The sequence below is a fragment of the Mastomys coucha genome, unplaced genomic scaffold, assembly GCF_008632895.1.
Source record: "Mastomys coucha isolate ucsf_1 unplaced genomic scaffold, UCSF_Mcou_1 pScaffold16, whole genome shotgun sequence".
Lineage (NCBI taxonomy): Eukaryota > Metazoa > Chordata > Mammalia > Rodentia > Muridae > Mastomys > Mastomys coucha.
Window position 1 is genome coordinate 85,221,315 of NW_022196898.1, and position 14,574 is coordinate 85,235,888.

General features: G+C 44.1%; 1 protein-coding gene and 1 non-coding gene across 2 annotated transcripts in view; one reads left to right on the forward strand and one right to left on the reverse strand.

Annotated features, from left to right (window-relative positions):
* The window catches only part of Dapp1 (dual adaptor of phosphotyrosine and 3-phosphoinositides 1), a 52,709-nt gene that overhangs the window by 21,000 nt on the left and 17,135 nt on the right, over positions 1-14,574 (reverse strand). Inside the window, exon 3 of the mRNA XM_031375635.1 lies at positions 10,231-10,364. Coding sequence (XP_031231495.1) covers positions 10,231-10,364 — 134 coding nt within the window. The remainder of the gene's footprint in view (positions 1-10,230; positions 10,365-14,574) is intronic.
* LOC116094477 lies at positions 4,309-4,415 on the forward strand. Its single transcript, XR_004120136.1, has one exon. It is a non-coding gene; the product is annotated as a U6 spliceosomal RNA (small nuclear RNA).

Genomic DNA, 14,574 nt, shown 5'->3' on the forward strand with positions numbered 1-14,574 from the left:
AGAAATACCCCACTGACGTGCCAAGCAGTTGCTCTGGCATTGTGGAATGATCTCTGGACCCATCGACAAAGACCAGGCTGAATCGGCTCTCTCTTTCCCCTCTGCACAAGGTGACCTAGTGCAGCCCTTCTGTGTATTTGTTCTTCCCCTAATTAGTGCAAGCAGCTCAACTTCCTCCACAAGGCTGAGCTGTGCACCAGATAGAGGGTGTTTATAGAAAGATGACAAAACAGTAGATAGTATTCTTTGATAAAGAACATTTGAAAGTCCTTAAATGAAAACACAATGACTGAATTTTGGGGAACTTGAATTTTTTTTAAAAAAACCATTTCATTTGTGTGCATGCTGGTGTGCACAAGTGCACACTGGTGTCTGCTGAGGCTTCGGCCGCAGTGTGCGAGATTCCCTGGAGTGGAAGGTGCAGATAGCTTGGCTGTTTGGAGAGGGTGCTTGGAACGAAACTCTGGCCTGCTGTAAGGAGAGCATGCTCTTTTAACTGCTCAGCCATCTCTTCAGTCTAAGTCTTCACATTATGTTCTCTGTCTCTCTCGGCCTGTCTGTCTGTCTGTCTGTCTGTCTCTCTTTCCCTCCTCCCCCCTGCCCCTTGTGTGTGTGTGTGTGTGTGTGTGTGTGTGTGTCTGTTAATTGGATTCACCTCACTTATTTCCTCCTTTGGAAAAAAGGTTCGGGAACGCTATTTCCTGGCTTCACAAGCATTGCTGGAGGTCCATGTCTGAGAGGAGTAGAGACAGACCCTTGCAGATGATGTGTCCATCACTGACAGCCTCCCCGTTGCCATGACTATTGTGCTGGTTTCCTTCGCTCTTTAGTTCAGCTTGTCATACACTCTGAATGAACATATTAAAGCCCTCCCTCTTCTCCACAGGCTCCAGTGTTTCCATGTTTAGCCAGCTGGAGAAGCACTGGCTTATAACCTCCACCCAAAGCCCAAGACTACGCCTTCGCTTTACAGGAAAGGGAATCTGGGTTGGTGACTTTAGATAAAAGAAGAGCCAGATAAAAGGCAATGGGGACCTGGGGGCGGGGGTGGGGAGTGGAGAAGTTGGGGGTGGGTGTGGCAGGGGACAGAGAGGGAAGAAGATCAGAAACCTTGCCCTGGCCACTTGGTTCCAAGTTTCACTTCAGTTTCTGAGCTTCATGAAGGCTGCTTCCTGCCGCTAACATATAACACGAGCCTGGCTTCAGACATGTTCAGCATGTTGACGAACTGACTGATAAACATAGAGTTTATGTGACAGACATCTAAAACTCCATCCACAATACTACGATCGTGTTAAGATGAAACTTAGACAAAAGGCAGGACAGGCTTCAGGCCTCAGGTATTTTCATCTTTATCTTATGCACTAAAGTTAACTTGTGAGCTCTTCCCGATGGACCATCAAGTGTTCTGGATCAAGGATGGTGTTTGAAGGGCCTGGACCAATAATGACTCAGCGGTTATGAGCATGCGCTGCTCTTGCAGAGAATCTGGGTTCACTTTCCAGCACTCTCATGGTGGCTCATAACCATCTGTAACTCCGGTTCTAGGGGGATCTGATGCCCTCTCCTGACGTCTGTAGGCACCAGGTATACACATAGCTGTACCTTACAGGCAAAACACTCATTTACAGTAAAATAAATAAATCTTAAACAAAAAGAAAGAATGGCATTTAACTCGCCTCTCTATTTTATCTATTTTAGCAGGCTAACTATCCATCTGGTGGTGTGTTCTCAACACATATTTGTTAAGTGAGAAAACATTCACCCATGTTTTATTTGCACTGCCCTGGGGTTCAGAACACGGTTTTGCAATTGTCATTGTGTGATCTTCTGGCCCCCTGCCATTAGGAGGTGGCTTTCCAGGGGTTGGGGTCCTGTATGAATAGTCCAATTCTTTTCTTGTCTACCGTGGTGCTTGCTTGCCTGGCATACTTTAACCAACATGCACGTACAAACATGTCCATGTGTCCCAAGTCTAGCCTCCCAGAGACAAACACACCAAGACAAGAGAAGTACACCAATTAGCCAGGGCAGAAGATTCTGTTCAAATGTCAAGCCAAGCTAGGTCACTTATTTTGGAGTGGCCCCCTGACTCTACCACACATATGAGCACAACAGAGCGTAAAATATGAGACATCTTGAACATGTGATGGACACATCTGTCATTCAATGTTTCATGGTATACCAAAGAGCTTACTGCTCTCACCTTGAATCTGATAGAATCAGTTACCACCGCGGGGTTTAGTAAATGAGTCATACTGGTGACCGTTTCTGCTGAGAATCATTCTAAGTACCTTTCATATCTGAAGTCGCTCTCCCTTCACAAGGAGGCAAGAAAGTGTGAACTGTTACCGCAAGCTCAATTTTAGACGGCGATGAAACCAAAGCTCAAAGCTCAAGGAGGCTGACAGCGGGCCTGAGAACACAGGGTTGACAAATGGTGGATGCAGGAGTGGAATGGAGACCTCATGGGTCTGCTCACCACAACACAGTTATTCTCAGATGCAGGGGTCGGTACCGTGGGACCCTCTGCTGGATGGGAACAGCTCTCCACATTCCGTAGTGGGCAGTGGTTTGCGCATGCGTAGATCAAGGTTTAAGGGGCGGTACCGTGGGAACCACTGCTGGATGCGAACTGCTCTCTGCAGAGAGCAGTGGTTCACGTGTGCGTAAATCAAGGTGTGAAGAAATGGAATCCCGCGGAGTCAGCCTCAGGATGGGGATGTGCAAATTTGCTTCTTTTCTCCTCAGGCCTGTTTATTCGTTTGTAAAGGGAAAATTAAGTGGTCCTAAGATGCCTTCCATTTCTACCGGCCTAGAAAGCACCTCAAACAAATAGGACCCAAGGTGGGAGGAGGATGTAGAAAGCTTCCTAACCAAAGCTGTCCTGCTTCCCGTAACTGTGCCACTCCTCAGAAGGACTCAGTTCCCAGCTCCCTTTCATGTTAGCTTCCCATTCCCCTCTCCCGCGAGCTTTCTCCCTCAGGTAATGTTTCTTTACCTTATTTATTTACACAAACAACTTGATGTTCTTTCTCGGGAGCTACGCAGTCAGCTCTACTATTTTAGGATGTTTTCTGGATAGCTTTTTAAAAAAAAAATTAAGATTTTTTTCTCTAGTATAAGGTTTTGAATGGGGCCAGTGAGGTGGCACAGGTGGGTATAGGAGCTTACTGCCAAGCCTGATGACTTGAGTTTCGTACCTGGGCCTCATGTGGTAGAGAGAGAACTGACTCCAGAAAGTTCTTCCCCGGCTTTCCTATGTGCAGTGAAGCACACATTAATACAGATATAAACGAACTAGTGAAATAATAATATTTAAACGACCCTCAAATGCCATTTTACCTAAATACCATGAGAATACCTGTAGTACAAAGGCGGAAGTTGAAACGGATTCACTTTCTTTATAATAGGCCTACATCACACAGCGAGCATAGAAAGTACCTGTTCCTTATGAAGCTTAGCTTGGATCCACTCCAGCCTTAGCACTGAGGTTTACTGGATGTGCAGCCTCGGGGGGAAGTAACATAAAACCTCTTTTTTGATTTCCTCATCTGAAAACGAGGTCACTGCACATATTCTTGTGGGCAGCTGGGAAGATTAAATAATTCATGTGAAAACCTCTGAGCGAATGCCTGGAACCTGCTAAACATTCCTCAGTGTGGCTTCACCCCCTTTATACTGTTTTCATTTGCAAACACACCTCCCCTACCAACTGAAACACATCAGGGTCTGACCAGCTCGAGTGGAAGAAGCGCCTGCTGGTGTGATTTGGTAAAATTCCAAGTTGTCCATTACAGTTACCTCCAGAAACACCACAGGCAGTCCTTAAACTCCTAACTTCATTAAGCAGAAAGCACTACCCCAGGAAACTAGCTGGTGCCACAAAATGAATAATATGAGCTGTAACTTTTACCCAAGGCCCAGGCATCCCACATCAAAGCAAAAAACACAAGTGGAAAATTGGCATTTTCGAAAGAACCACATAGGGTCTCCAACACTGCACCAATTATTCTAAAGGGAACGCGCAAACGGAGCACCTGACTTGAAGCCCTATGCATGTTTTCCTCTGTGGATTAGGTGACTAAAGTTACCTTGAACTATTAAAACAAACAAACACCCCCAATTTTCACTGGCAGCTATTTCAATATGAGCAAAGGGTGTTTTGTTTTAACAATACTTGGATGCCTAAGTGTAGCTATAAATGCTGTCTGCGTTTTCATGACTATGTGAAGGAAACTTTGCTAATTAGAGGAAGAATCAGTAAAAATTAACTATACTAAAATCATTTCTTAAATATCCAGGTCTGTGCTCGCTTCGGCAGCACATATACTAAAATTGGACCGATACAGAGAAGATTAGCATGGCCCCTGCGCAAGGATGACATGCAAATTCGTAAGCATTCCATATTTTTTTTTTAAATATCCAGGTCTATGGAGTGCTGTGTATAAGGAATATACTCTAGATATCATCATGACAAATGGATTCTGGGTTTAATCATCCCCAGGTAAATACAGACCATAGAAGCATAAGGCTATGTGATGCTTTGTGTCAGTTTTGCTGGTTCAAATTGTCAGGAGTGCTTGAGTACAGACTGCTGTAGGATTTACCTCCCCACCTCTGGCATGCCAAGGAAGTGATTAGCATTATTCTTTCAAGTTCTGGGATCCATAAGGACACAGACCTCGCAGGCGTCCTCTCCTCATGGGGTTCACGCTACTATGCACAGTAAGATTATACAACACATTATACAACGATCAAATGTGCTGGAGGAAAAGCCAGTAAGTGCACTGCGTAGCTCTGCTGTGGGCTTAGGAAATGATAAAGTTTTGAGGATTAGAAACATCTTGAGAGTGTCTGTGGGTGGTAAGACGAAGAACTTAGAGTGAACATGGACTTTAGTGGACACCAGGGAAAGAGAGCATTCTCCGGGCTACAGCTGGCAAGAGCGTAGGTGCGATCTAGGGGATCCCTGTGTTCTTCAGACTAAAAAATCACAAACTCTGGGCATTTAAGGAACAGAGAATAAGAGTAAAGGAGCAAAAATAGACACTTGAATGTGTCCCTTTAGATCAACACTTTCAATTATCTTTAAGACAAACTCGATCCTGTGACCTGCAATCAAGTATTCTCGGTGTCATGCTACTAAAGCTGTTCTGTGTCATTGCAGAGCACAAATGTGTGCTTTGTGTCATTTTATGTGGGTCACCCTGTTGCCCTCAGAGGTAGTAGCACTCCCACCAGAGGATAAATCAATATATCGCCTGCTCTGAGGGCGTTGTGCATACTAGGCAAGCACTGTATCTCTGAACTACATACCCATCCCATTTTTAAATATTTTTTTATTTTTTAATATTTACTTTATATATTTTATTATTTATATATTATTCTTATTTTAGGGTCTTTGAGACAGAGTTCCACAGCAGTTTAAATCCCCCTCCCCGTTCCTCCTACCCCACTCCCCTTTCATCCCCACACCCCTTATTCCCCATCCCCCAACACATACACACACACACACACACACAGACACACACACCATACCACACACCACTTTTCTGGCTCCCTACCTCCCCCTAGGGTTTCTCTATGTAGCCCTGGCTGACCAGTATCTTGCTCTGTAGACCAGGCTAGCCTCAAAGTCAGGAATCCATGTGCCAGGGCCTCCCGAGTGCTGGGGTTAAAGGCTTGCACCCCAACACTGCCCAATTTAAATATTTAATTTTTTATAGCTAGAGGAAAGAGTCTAGGATGCGTGTCTTAGGATGTAGTCTCAACCTAGAAAAAGGACCCAGCCCATTTTTTTAACATTAGTATTATTTTTTTTTAAATTTGAGACAGTATCTTGGTAAGTTTCCCAGTCTGGTCTTGAATTTGTGATTCACCTTTTTCAGTCTCTTGACTGTGGTCTATGCCACCAAACCAAGCAGACTGCCTCTATAAATGCACACTCTTAGGCACTGCAGGCCAAAGCTAAGCCTGGGACTCAATAACAGGCATGATCTTACAATATCAGATTTTATTTCTGATTATGGAAGACCTAGAGAAGAGTGTTCTGGCCGAGGCTCCATGTGTGAACAAGTAGTTTTCCTGTACTATTCCTCAAACCACAAGAAATTTGGCTTGGAGATCTCCTGATCTGTCAGAGCTAACTAACATCAGGCACGAACATTCGTTTTGTTTTTGAGAGTGGGCCTTGCTATGTAGCTCAGGCAGACTTTGAGCTTAGGTACATAGGCATGTACCACCATTTGTGCCCACCAGGAGCCAATGCATAAGTGAACAAGAAGAAGTGGGCTATTTTTAGAAGGTGGCATCTTGCTTTCCATTTGCCATTCCTCGTGGCCACAGCGGTGACTCTGTGACTACTGCAGCCCTGCTAGGCCTAACAGACATTGTGACTTCAGCACACTATCTTGTTGGCCGGAAGACTATTACACCCACGGGGTGGGGTGGGGGGCAGATTGGAACACTCAAGTGTCATGAGTTTTGTCCTCTGAATAAGCTTGGATGGCTTTGGCTTCATCTGGTGGGGACAGATAAGCAAGTAGAATTAACGCGTTCTAACTCAATGGCTTGAAGTCAGCAAGTCATGTGCACATTCATTCATCAGCTGAATCAGGGCTCCGGAAGCAGCAAATTGTTTATCAGGTAATGGATAGAGCAGAGGACAGCCAGTGGACAAAATGACAAATTTAGTTTCCTAGAATAAATGAAGTGGGAGCTTTGGTGATAGCACACAGAACATTTTAACTTTGGAGAAACTACTCTATAAACCCCAATCCTAATGCATTAAGCGTAAGCCTTTTTATTTTTATTTTTTTTGGCCATGGTCTTGTTATGTAGTCCAGGTTATCCTCTACCTCAACGTGTAGCCCAGGCTCACCTTGAACATGGGATCCTCCTGCCTGTGTGCTAGAATTACAACTACCATTCCACTTGGCTATGAGATTTCTTTAGTCAGGATAACATATTAATAAAGAGGCTGTACATTGCTCTAAATGCAGTGTGATGTTGACCCTACTGTGTGCAGATGACCCTACTTGTGGGGCAGTTTCAGGTGAGCCTCTTGCCTGGTGACTGTGTGGGAAAGTGTGTACCAAGATACACTACAATCACTTTAGTCCCAGCCTTGAAATCTGCCAGAAGGCAGGATGTATATGCACCTTTCCCTAATTTTGAGAGGGTCCAGTAATGAGCACAGAGAACCATAAAAGAGATTTAAATAGTGTCCAGGAAAGAAGTTTAAGTGAAAGAACCAACTTTACTTGAAGAGAGGGTGTACAGATAACAGTAATGGTTTTGATGGCTACAGGATTCCTAAAAGATACTCATCCGCTCATTTATTTCACTTATTTCTTCACCTGCACTGAAAGCAAATATGGAAGGAACAAAAGGAGAGGCATTCAAAAAAAAAAAAAGAAAAAGAAAAAGAAAAGAACTGGGGGCTGGAGAGATGGCTCAGCGATTAAGAGCACTGACTGGTCTTCCAGAGGTCCTGAGTTCAATTCCTATCAACCCCATGGTGGCTCACAGCCATCTGTAATAGGATCCCATGCCTCTTCTAGTGTGTCTGAAGACAGCTTCAGTGTAGTCATATACATAAAATAAATACATAGTTCTGTAATAGAAAAAGAGAAGGAGAGGAAGAGGAGAAGAAGGAGGAGAAGGAGAAGGAGGAAGAAGGGAAGGGGAAGGGGGAGGAGGAGGAGAAGGAGAAAAAGAAGAAGGAGGAAGAGGAGGAGGAGGAAGAGGAAGAGGAAGAAGAAGAAGAAGAAGAAGAAGAAGAAGAAGAAGAAGAAGAAGAAGAAGAAGAAGAAGAAGAAGAAGGAGAAGAGGAAGAGGAAGAGGAAGAGGAAGAGGAAGAAGGAGAAGGAGAAGGAGAAGGAGAAGAAGGAGAAGAAGAAAAGAAGAAGAAAAGAAGAAGAAGAAGAAGAAGAAGGAGGAGGAGGAGGAGGAGGAGGAGGAGGAGGAGGAGGAGAAGGAGAAGAAGGAGAAGAAGGAGAAGAAGGAGAAGCAGCAGCAGTGGCCTTAAGACACTCCTCTCCATTTCCAGAGATCAAGAATTGAATAAAACCAAGTGTAGCGTTGACCACACACAGGAAGTAAAGCTGCAGAGATTAGAGAGACTGATGTGCTCTCTCGGGTCAAGGTAGCAGTGGAAACTAATGTTCCCACAGCATTTGTTTGTGAGAACAAGTTAAACACTGAAGAATCTGTCTGGGCTGATTGTGAGGATTCCCAGCCAGAAAAAAAGCCCAGACTGACAGCCTTAGGTTCACGCTTGGAGTGTTCTACCACGAACCTGGTGTCTCTGGCAGAGAGGGAAGCAGCTAGTGTGTGGTTTCTGTGAGTTTTTAATCTGTGCTAGAGATTGATTCATACTGGGGTTTGTCCCAGGAGCTTAAGTGGCAACAGCAGAGATCAATGATGTCACCTCACCCGCCACACCGATGAGCAGAAAAGACCACTCCAGAGTTTACAAGAAAAACGTACAGATTCACGGCAATTAGCTGTGGCACCATCTCTCAGGCTGTAGGCTCTGGCAATTTCCCCATTGTTGATACACTGAGATTTTCCATCATTTAAAGCAAATAAGACTGGAATTCTAAACCATAAATTCAGAGGTGACCCTTGACTTTATAGATTATAGACAAACAAGTTAGAAAACTCAAGGGCCAGCAAAGTGTGTGCCTCGGTGTGGATAGAGAGTGTCCATCAAAGGTCCATGTGCTTTAGCACATGTGAGAACCCATGCTTGGCCTTATAAGAAGGTAGGAACAGTGTGAAAAAGTTAGGCCATTGGTGGTGTGACATTGAAGGGGATATTAAAATGGGACTAAATCCCCATCCCACCTCCACCTTCTTTGGCTCCTGGTCATCAGCTGAGTGGCTCTCACTGCTGTGTACCTCCCGTCAGGACAACAAGGCAGTCAGAGGTCATGGCCTGAAACCACAGATGCCATCAGACAAAATAAACCTCCCTACCTGTGTGCTCATGTAGCTCAAGTATAAACAGTGGTTATGCCAGTGTAATGCTGGCTGACAAAACGTGGGTTTGTAATACATATATTTTATTATTAATCTCCCACTTTAACTACTGAAATGAGAAATTTTGAATCCATACCAAGCCACAGGCCTAAAACTTCGCAATAAACTATAGGGACAGTTATGGACTATTATTGCTCATAAAAATGTTTTCTTTTGGCCCGGCAGTGGTGGCGCATGCCTTTAATCCCAGCACTTGGGAGACAGAGGCAGGCGGATTTCTGAGTTCGAGGCCAGCCTGGTCTACAGAGTGAGTTCTAGGATAGCCAAGGCTACACAGAGAAACCCTGTCTCAAAAAAAAAAAAAAGTTTTCTTTTTCTTTTTTTTTTAAAGATTTATTTATTTATTTTATGTATATGAGTACACTGTCACTCTCAGACATGCCAGAAGAGGGTGTCAGATTCCATGACAGATAGTTGTGAACCACCATGTGGTTGCTAGGAACCGAACTCGGGACCTCTGGAAGAACACTCAGTGCTCCCAACTGCTGAGCCATCTCTCTAGCCCATAAAAATGTTTTCTAACCAACATTTTCAATATTGAGCAGTAGTTGCTGTGGGCATTTCATGTGAAGTTTATCCTTGAAAATGCTTCAGATTAAGTTCTCTGGGTCCCACGTACACACACACACACACACACACACACACACACACACACACACACACACACAGATGTTTCTAAACCTATCAGTTTCTTGTCACAAGCACAGCTCTCTGTCAGTGTCCATGCCTGAAATGATGAGGAATTCCCTTGTGTTTTCTTTTCTTTATTTATCATAAAATAGAGCATTCTAAAGAAATTGTTTCTCTCTTATTATTTACTTACTTGTTTACTTGCTTATTTATTTATTTATTTATTTCTGTGAGGGCTCACTGTATAGACCTGACTAGCTATGGAACTAACTATGTGGATCAAACTGGTCTCAAACTCATAAAACTCTGCCTGCCTGTGTGAGCTTGTCATGTCCCATACCCCATAATTCAGCACTTGCGAGTCTGAGGCAAGAGGGTCACAAGTTCCAGGTGAGCTTGGGGCTGTGGCAAGGGCTCCATCTTTGATGTATTCTTCCCTGTCTCTCACCCACACAATGCTCTTAACCTCAGCAGACACCACCAGGTTCCCATGCAGAAATATAAATTCATAACCGTCTTAATAAACCAGGTATTTAGACGAAGACTGCTTACCTGTCTCGCTCCCAATCAAAGGTTGATTTGCAAAATGCTTGACAAAATCCTTTAGGGATGAGTACTCATTAAAGCCAAATTTAAATGAGTACCCAGTGTATTCAACATGAAAGTGTTTGACAGAGTCTTTGGCTCTGAAAGAAAAGAAAAAGTGTTTAATGTTATTTAACAAATGACAATTCTTTTTGAAGGCAAATATAGCAATGTGTTAGCATTACCATAAGTAAGCCTTTGAGGATGCTGAACACACAGCCATCAAAATCACTGAGCGTTTTAAAGGCTGTCACGAGTTTCTTCTGGCAGGGAATATTCTCAGCTTTTCACTCTACCTGAAGACAAGAGACAGTTCCTCTACCTTCTTTCCACTGACTGCAAAGGTTCTTGAATATTAAGAACCATAAAGGTGATGAATTCAGGGACAGAGGTGACAGACAGGACTTGTGTGTGTGTCCTTGGCCCTCCTCCCTTGTCTGGGAGTCAGACAGAAGCCAGCTTCTGTGAGTGAGTCACATGACCATAGTCTTCTCCCTCGCCTGCCTTCGTGATTATCTACGGAATAGAGTGTCACATTTCTAAGGCTGTCATTTTCGACTTCATCTTTGAGATAAAAAGCATTGGATAAAATCTCTCCTGCTCACTTCATATATTCGCTTCTCTTCTCCCTAGTCTCACCTCTCACTATGTGGCCAACACCCCAACTTCAGAATGTATCAGATCAACAGTAAGGTCTGCTGAGCCAGGTTGCCAGGTTGCCAGGTCTCAGGCCTAGACAATGACTCGGCAGGTGGAAGGTTCTAATAGGTTCTCAGGGATGGTGCTGATCTGGGGAGCCAGCTTCAGGGCTCCTGGCCATCGGGACCTGCTGTTTGTCTAGGAGGAGTTTTTCCACCTTTGCTCCTTACCTCCAATTGTCCCTTCCTGTTGGTCTCTGCTGGTAAACAACCTTGAGTCTTCCTGAAAATTCTACCTCATGATAATTCTGCCTTACATTGAGTGCCTCTTTACTTCTCATGCAGAAACTCTCCTTCTGCCGGGCGGTGGTGGCACACGCCTTTAATCCCAGCACTTGGGAGGCGGAGTTCTGAGTTCGAGGCCAGCCTGGTCTACAGAGTGAGTTCCAGGACAGCCAGGACTATACAGAGAAACCCTGTCTCAAAAAACCAAACCAAACCAAACCAAACAAAACTTTCCTTCTTTGATGCTATTTCTGCACTTTGCTTTATAGCAAGACTTGGGTCTTCGTGGCCCTATGAGACTAATACTTCTTGCCAATAAGGTCGTTGAATTAAGACGGCTGTTACCAAATGCATGCTTTCAAAGATCTATTATTAAGGGAACAAATAAATGAATAAAAAGAATCATAACTCTAAACAACCAGCCTATGGATCCTGGCACCTCTGCTGGTAGCTTCCTCCCACCTCCTACCAAGTGTTACCAAGTATTTGTAATGAAAACCAATGATTTGTATTTTAATTTTTCATGAAGATGAAATACACGTAATTTCTTCATAAATAGCTTATGATCAGATGAGTCGCACGTAGGTGAAACATTAGTTACCATCTGTGATCTAATAATTCTACCTGTTTATTTGAAATAGTTGGAAGAACCAAGCTATAGAACATCCTGACACACAGTATTTGTACACATGATCTCACATGTACAGATACATGTGTGTATAAGCATGTGTGCACATGTTTGTGAAATCCAGGGATTAACCTCAGGTATCATTTATCATGAATCTTCTGCATGGATTTTTTTTTTTTTTTGAGGCAAGGACCCTCACTGAACCTGACAATCATCAATTCAGCAAGTCTTCATGGCCAGTGAGCTCCAGGGACACTTCTGTGTCTTCTTCTCTAGTGTCAGGATTATAAGCATATACCAACATTCCTAGTTTTCTACATGGGTGCTGGGAGTCCAACTCAGTTACTTTTTTTCTTGCATAGACTTAGCTATTACTGACTTACTTCCTTAGCTATTACTGACTTACTTCCTTAGTCCCTAGCCCTGTTATTTAGAAAATTTATAAATACAACTTGTCAGGGTGACTCCAAGTATTAATAGATATAATTTTCCTCCCTTTGGCTGCCTAATTTGTTCCTTATTCTCTACCTATCTCTCCTTCTCCTTTTCTTTTTTTTCTCCTTCTTCTTTTCAAATAGGCATGTAGACTCACTGCTAGAGAATGGCAGACAGAATTCATAGATGCCCTGACCCCAGCTCCATGTATATATATCCTTGTTCCAGTTATGCAGGTAAGAACTAATCATGATAGGGCTGTGAAAAGATTTAGTGTATTGTTAAATCTCCAGATCAGTTCATCTTAAAAACAGGAAGAGTCTCTGTGTGGGCCTGACTTCTTCACTTAAGCTCCGTGGGAACAGAACGCTCTGTCAGAGGAGAGGGCAGAGAGGTGCTCTGGATGACACGAAGGCAGCAGACATTTGTACCATGTGTATTACTCATACAGGGGGAATAGCAGGGACCACAGTGGCATCTGTCAGTCGACACTGCTCCCTGAATGACAGCTAGGGGAACAGGGACCCTGGTGCTACCGCAGCAGGGAAATGAAAGACAGGCAAACGAGGCAAGGAAAGGAGGAAGTGATGCTGGGGTTCTGTGTTCCGGACAAGAGCCCCAGCTGCAGATAAGAACATCTTTGTGTCAGGCTGGTAGAATTTGAGGAGAAAAGCCACCCAGGCTAGGCCCGGAGTGTAATGCATGCAGGAACAGTGACACAGTCGGTTTGTGTTGTTTTAAGCCATTACCATTTTTTTTGGTGACTTGTTATATAGAAAATGAATACCAGAGGGTCCATGTCTAAGGAGAGGATAAGCAATATGTTAAATTCTTTGCTTTTTGAGCTCACTAAAGCCTGTCAACGGTTGTTTAGAGAGATACTTTTTTGTGTCTGTTTGTGTGTGTGCGTGCATGAACGTTTACACGTGTGCAGGCACGCTTACATGTACAAGTGCATGTGCATATCTTTGTGTGCATGTGGAGACCAGAGGCCAGCCTTGGTTATCGTTTCTCAGACAGTATCCATCTCTGGCTTAGAATTCACCAAACAGACTAGGCTGGCTATCCAGTAAGCAGTGTCTGTTTCCATAGCAACAGAATTGAAACTATACACTACCATATCTGACTTCTTCCATTCTTCCTTCCACTGCCCCTCCCTCTCCCTCTCTCCTCTCCCCTCCTCCCTGATTGAGAATAAAACAGCTAAGAAAGTAAAAGTATTTCCCAGATTGGAGAGCTAGCATAGTTGGTAAAGTACATGCCTTAAAGGCATGAGAACCTGAGTTTGGGCCCCAAAACCAAAGAAGAAAGAAGAGGGGGGAGAGAGGTGGGAAGCAAGGGGGGGGGGGAAACTGAGAGGGAGGGGGAGAGGAAGAATTAATTAATAACAAATCCCCAAACCAAATAAACCAAAATGGTTGAACTGGATGAAAAGGAGCTAGGAACAGCATCAGGGATGTAGCCACTGCCGTCTGGGGAGTACAAGGAGGCCAGGAACTTGCAGAAAGGAGAGAGGGGAGAGCAATGCTGGCCTTCAGGACTGCCCTGAGAAGGGAACACATGGCTTTTCCAAGGGTTCTTGGATTTGTAGAAGTGCTGCCACAGTCATCCAATGGCCCACTGAGGGCCATTATTAGCACAGAGCCTTTGATGCATGTCCAGCCAAGGCCAAAAGAACTCAAGAACACTTGATGCTTGCTACTAGAAGCCAGCATGTCAAGGGTTCAAGACTACAAGTGGGGTCAGTGGGGGACGGAAGGAGAAACCCTAAATGCACAGGGCGTCCTCATAGCCAAGTGTGACTCAGAGGGACTAGATTAGCTCATCACCTGGGGGAAGTGGATCGTGTCCACAGGAAAATTAAAGTTGCACATTATCCATTTGAGTCTGTGGCTAGGAACACTCCATGCTCACAAACCATTCTGCCTTCCCTAGGCAAGAAGGAAGTCACAAAAAGGGGCCCGGGCCAGAGATTCAGATGGCACTGCTGGTTTACTGTTGACTGAGCCAAGACAGACAGCCTGCTCCTTTGGGTTTCAGGGTCTTCATGTGTCTAATGACAGGTTGGGATTAAATAATTCTCAGTCTCCTTTGGTTTTGACATATTTTTTCTGCAGTGAATAAAACAAGAAATAATTTCTTAGTGTGTGTATGTGTGTGTGTGTGTGTGAGAGAGAGAGAGTGTGTGTGCGTGTGTGTGTGAGAGAGAGAGAAAAAGAGTGTGCGCGTGTGTGTGGTGTATGTATATATAAGTGTATGTGAGAGAGTGTGTGTGCATGTGTATGTATGTATATTGTATGTATGTATATATAAGTGTATGTGTAT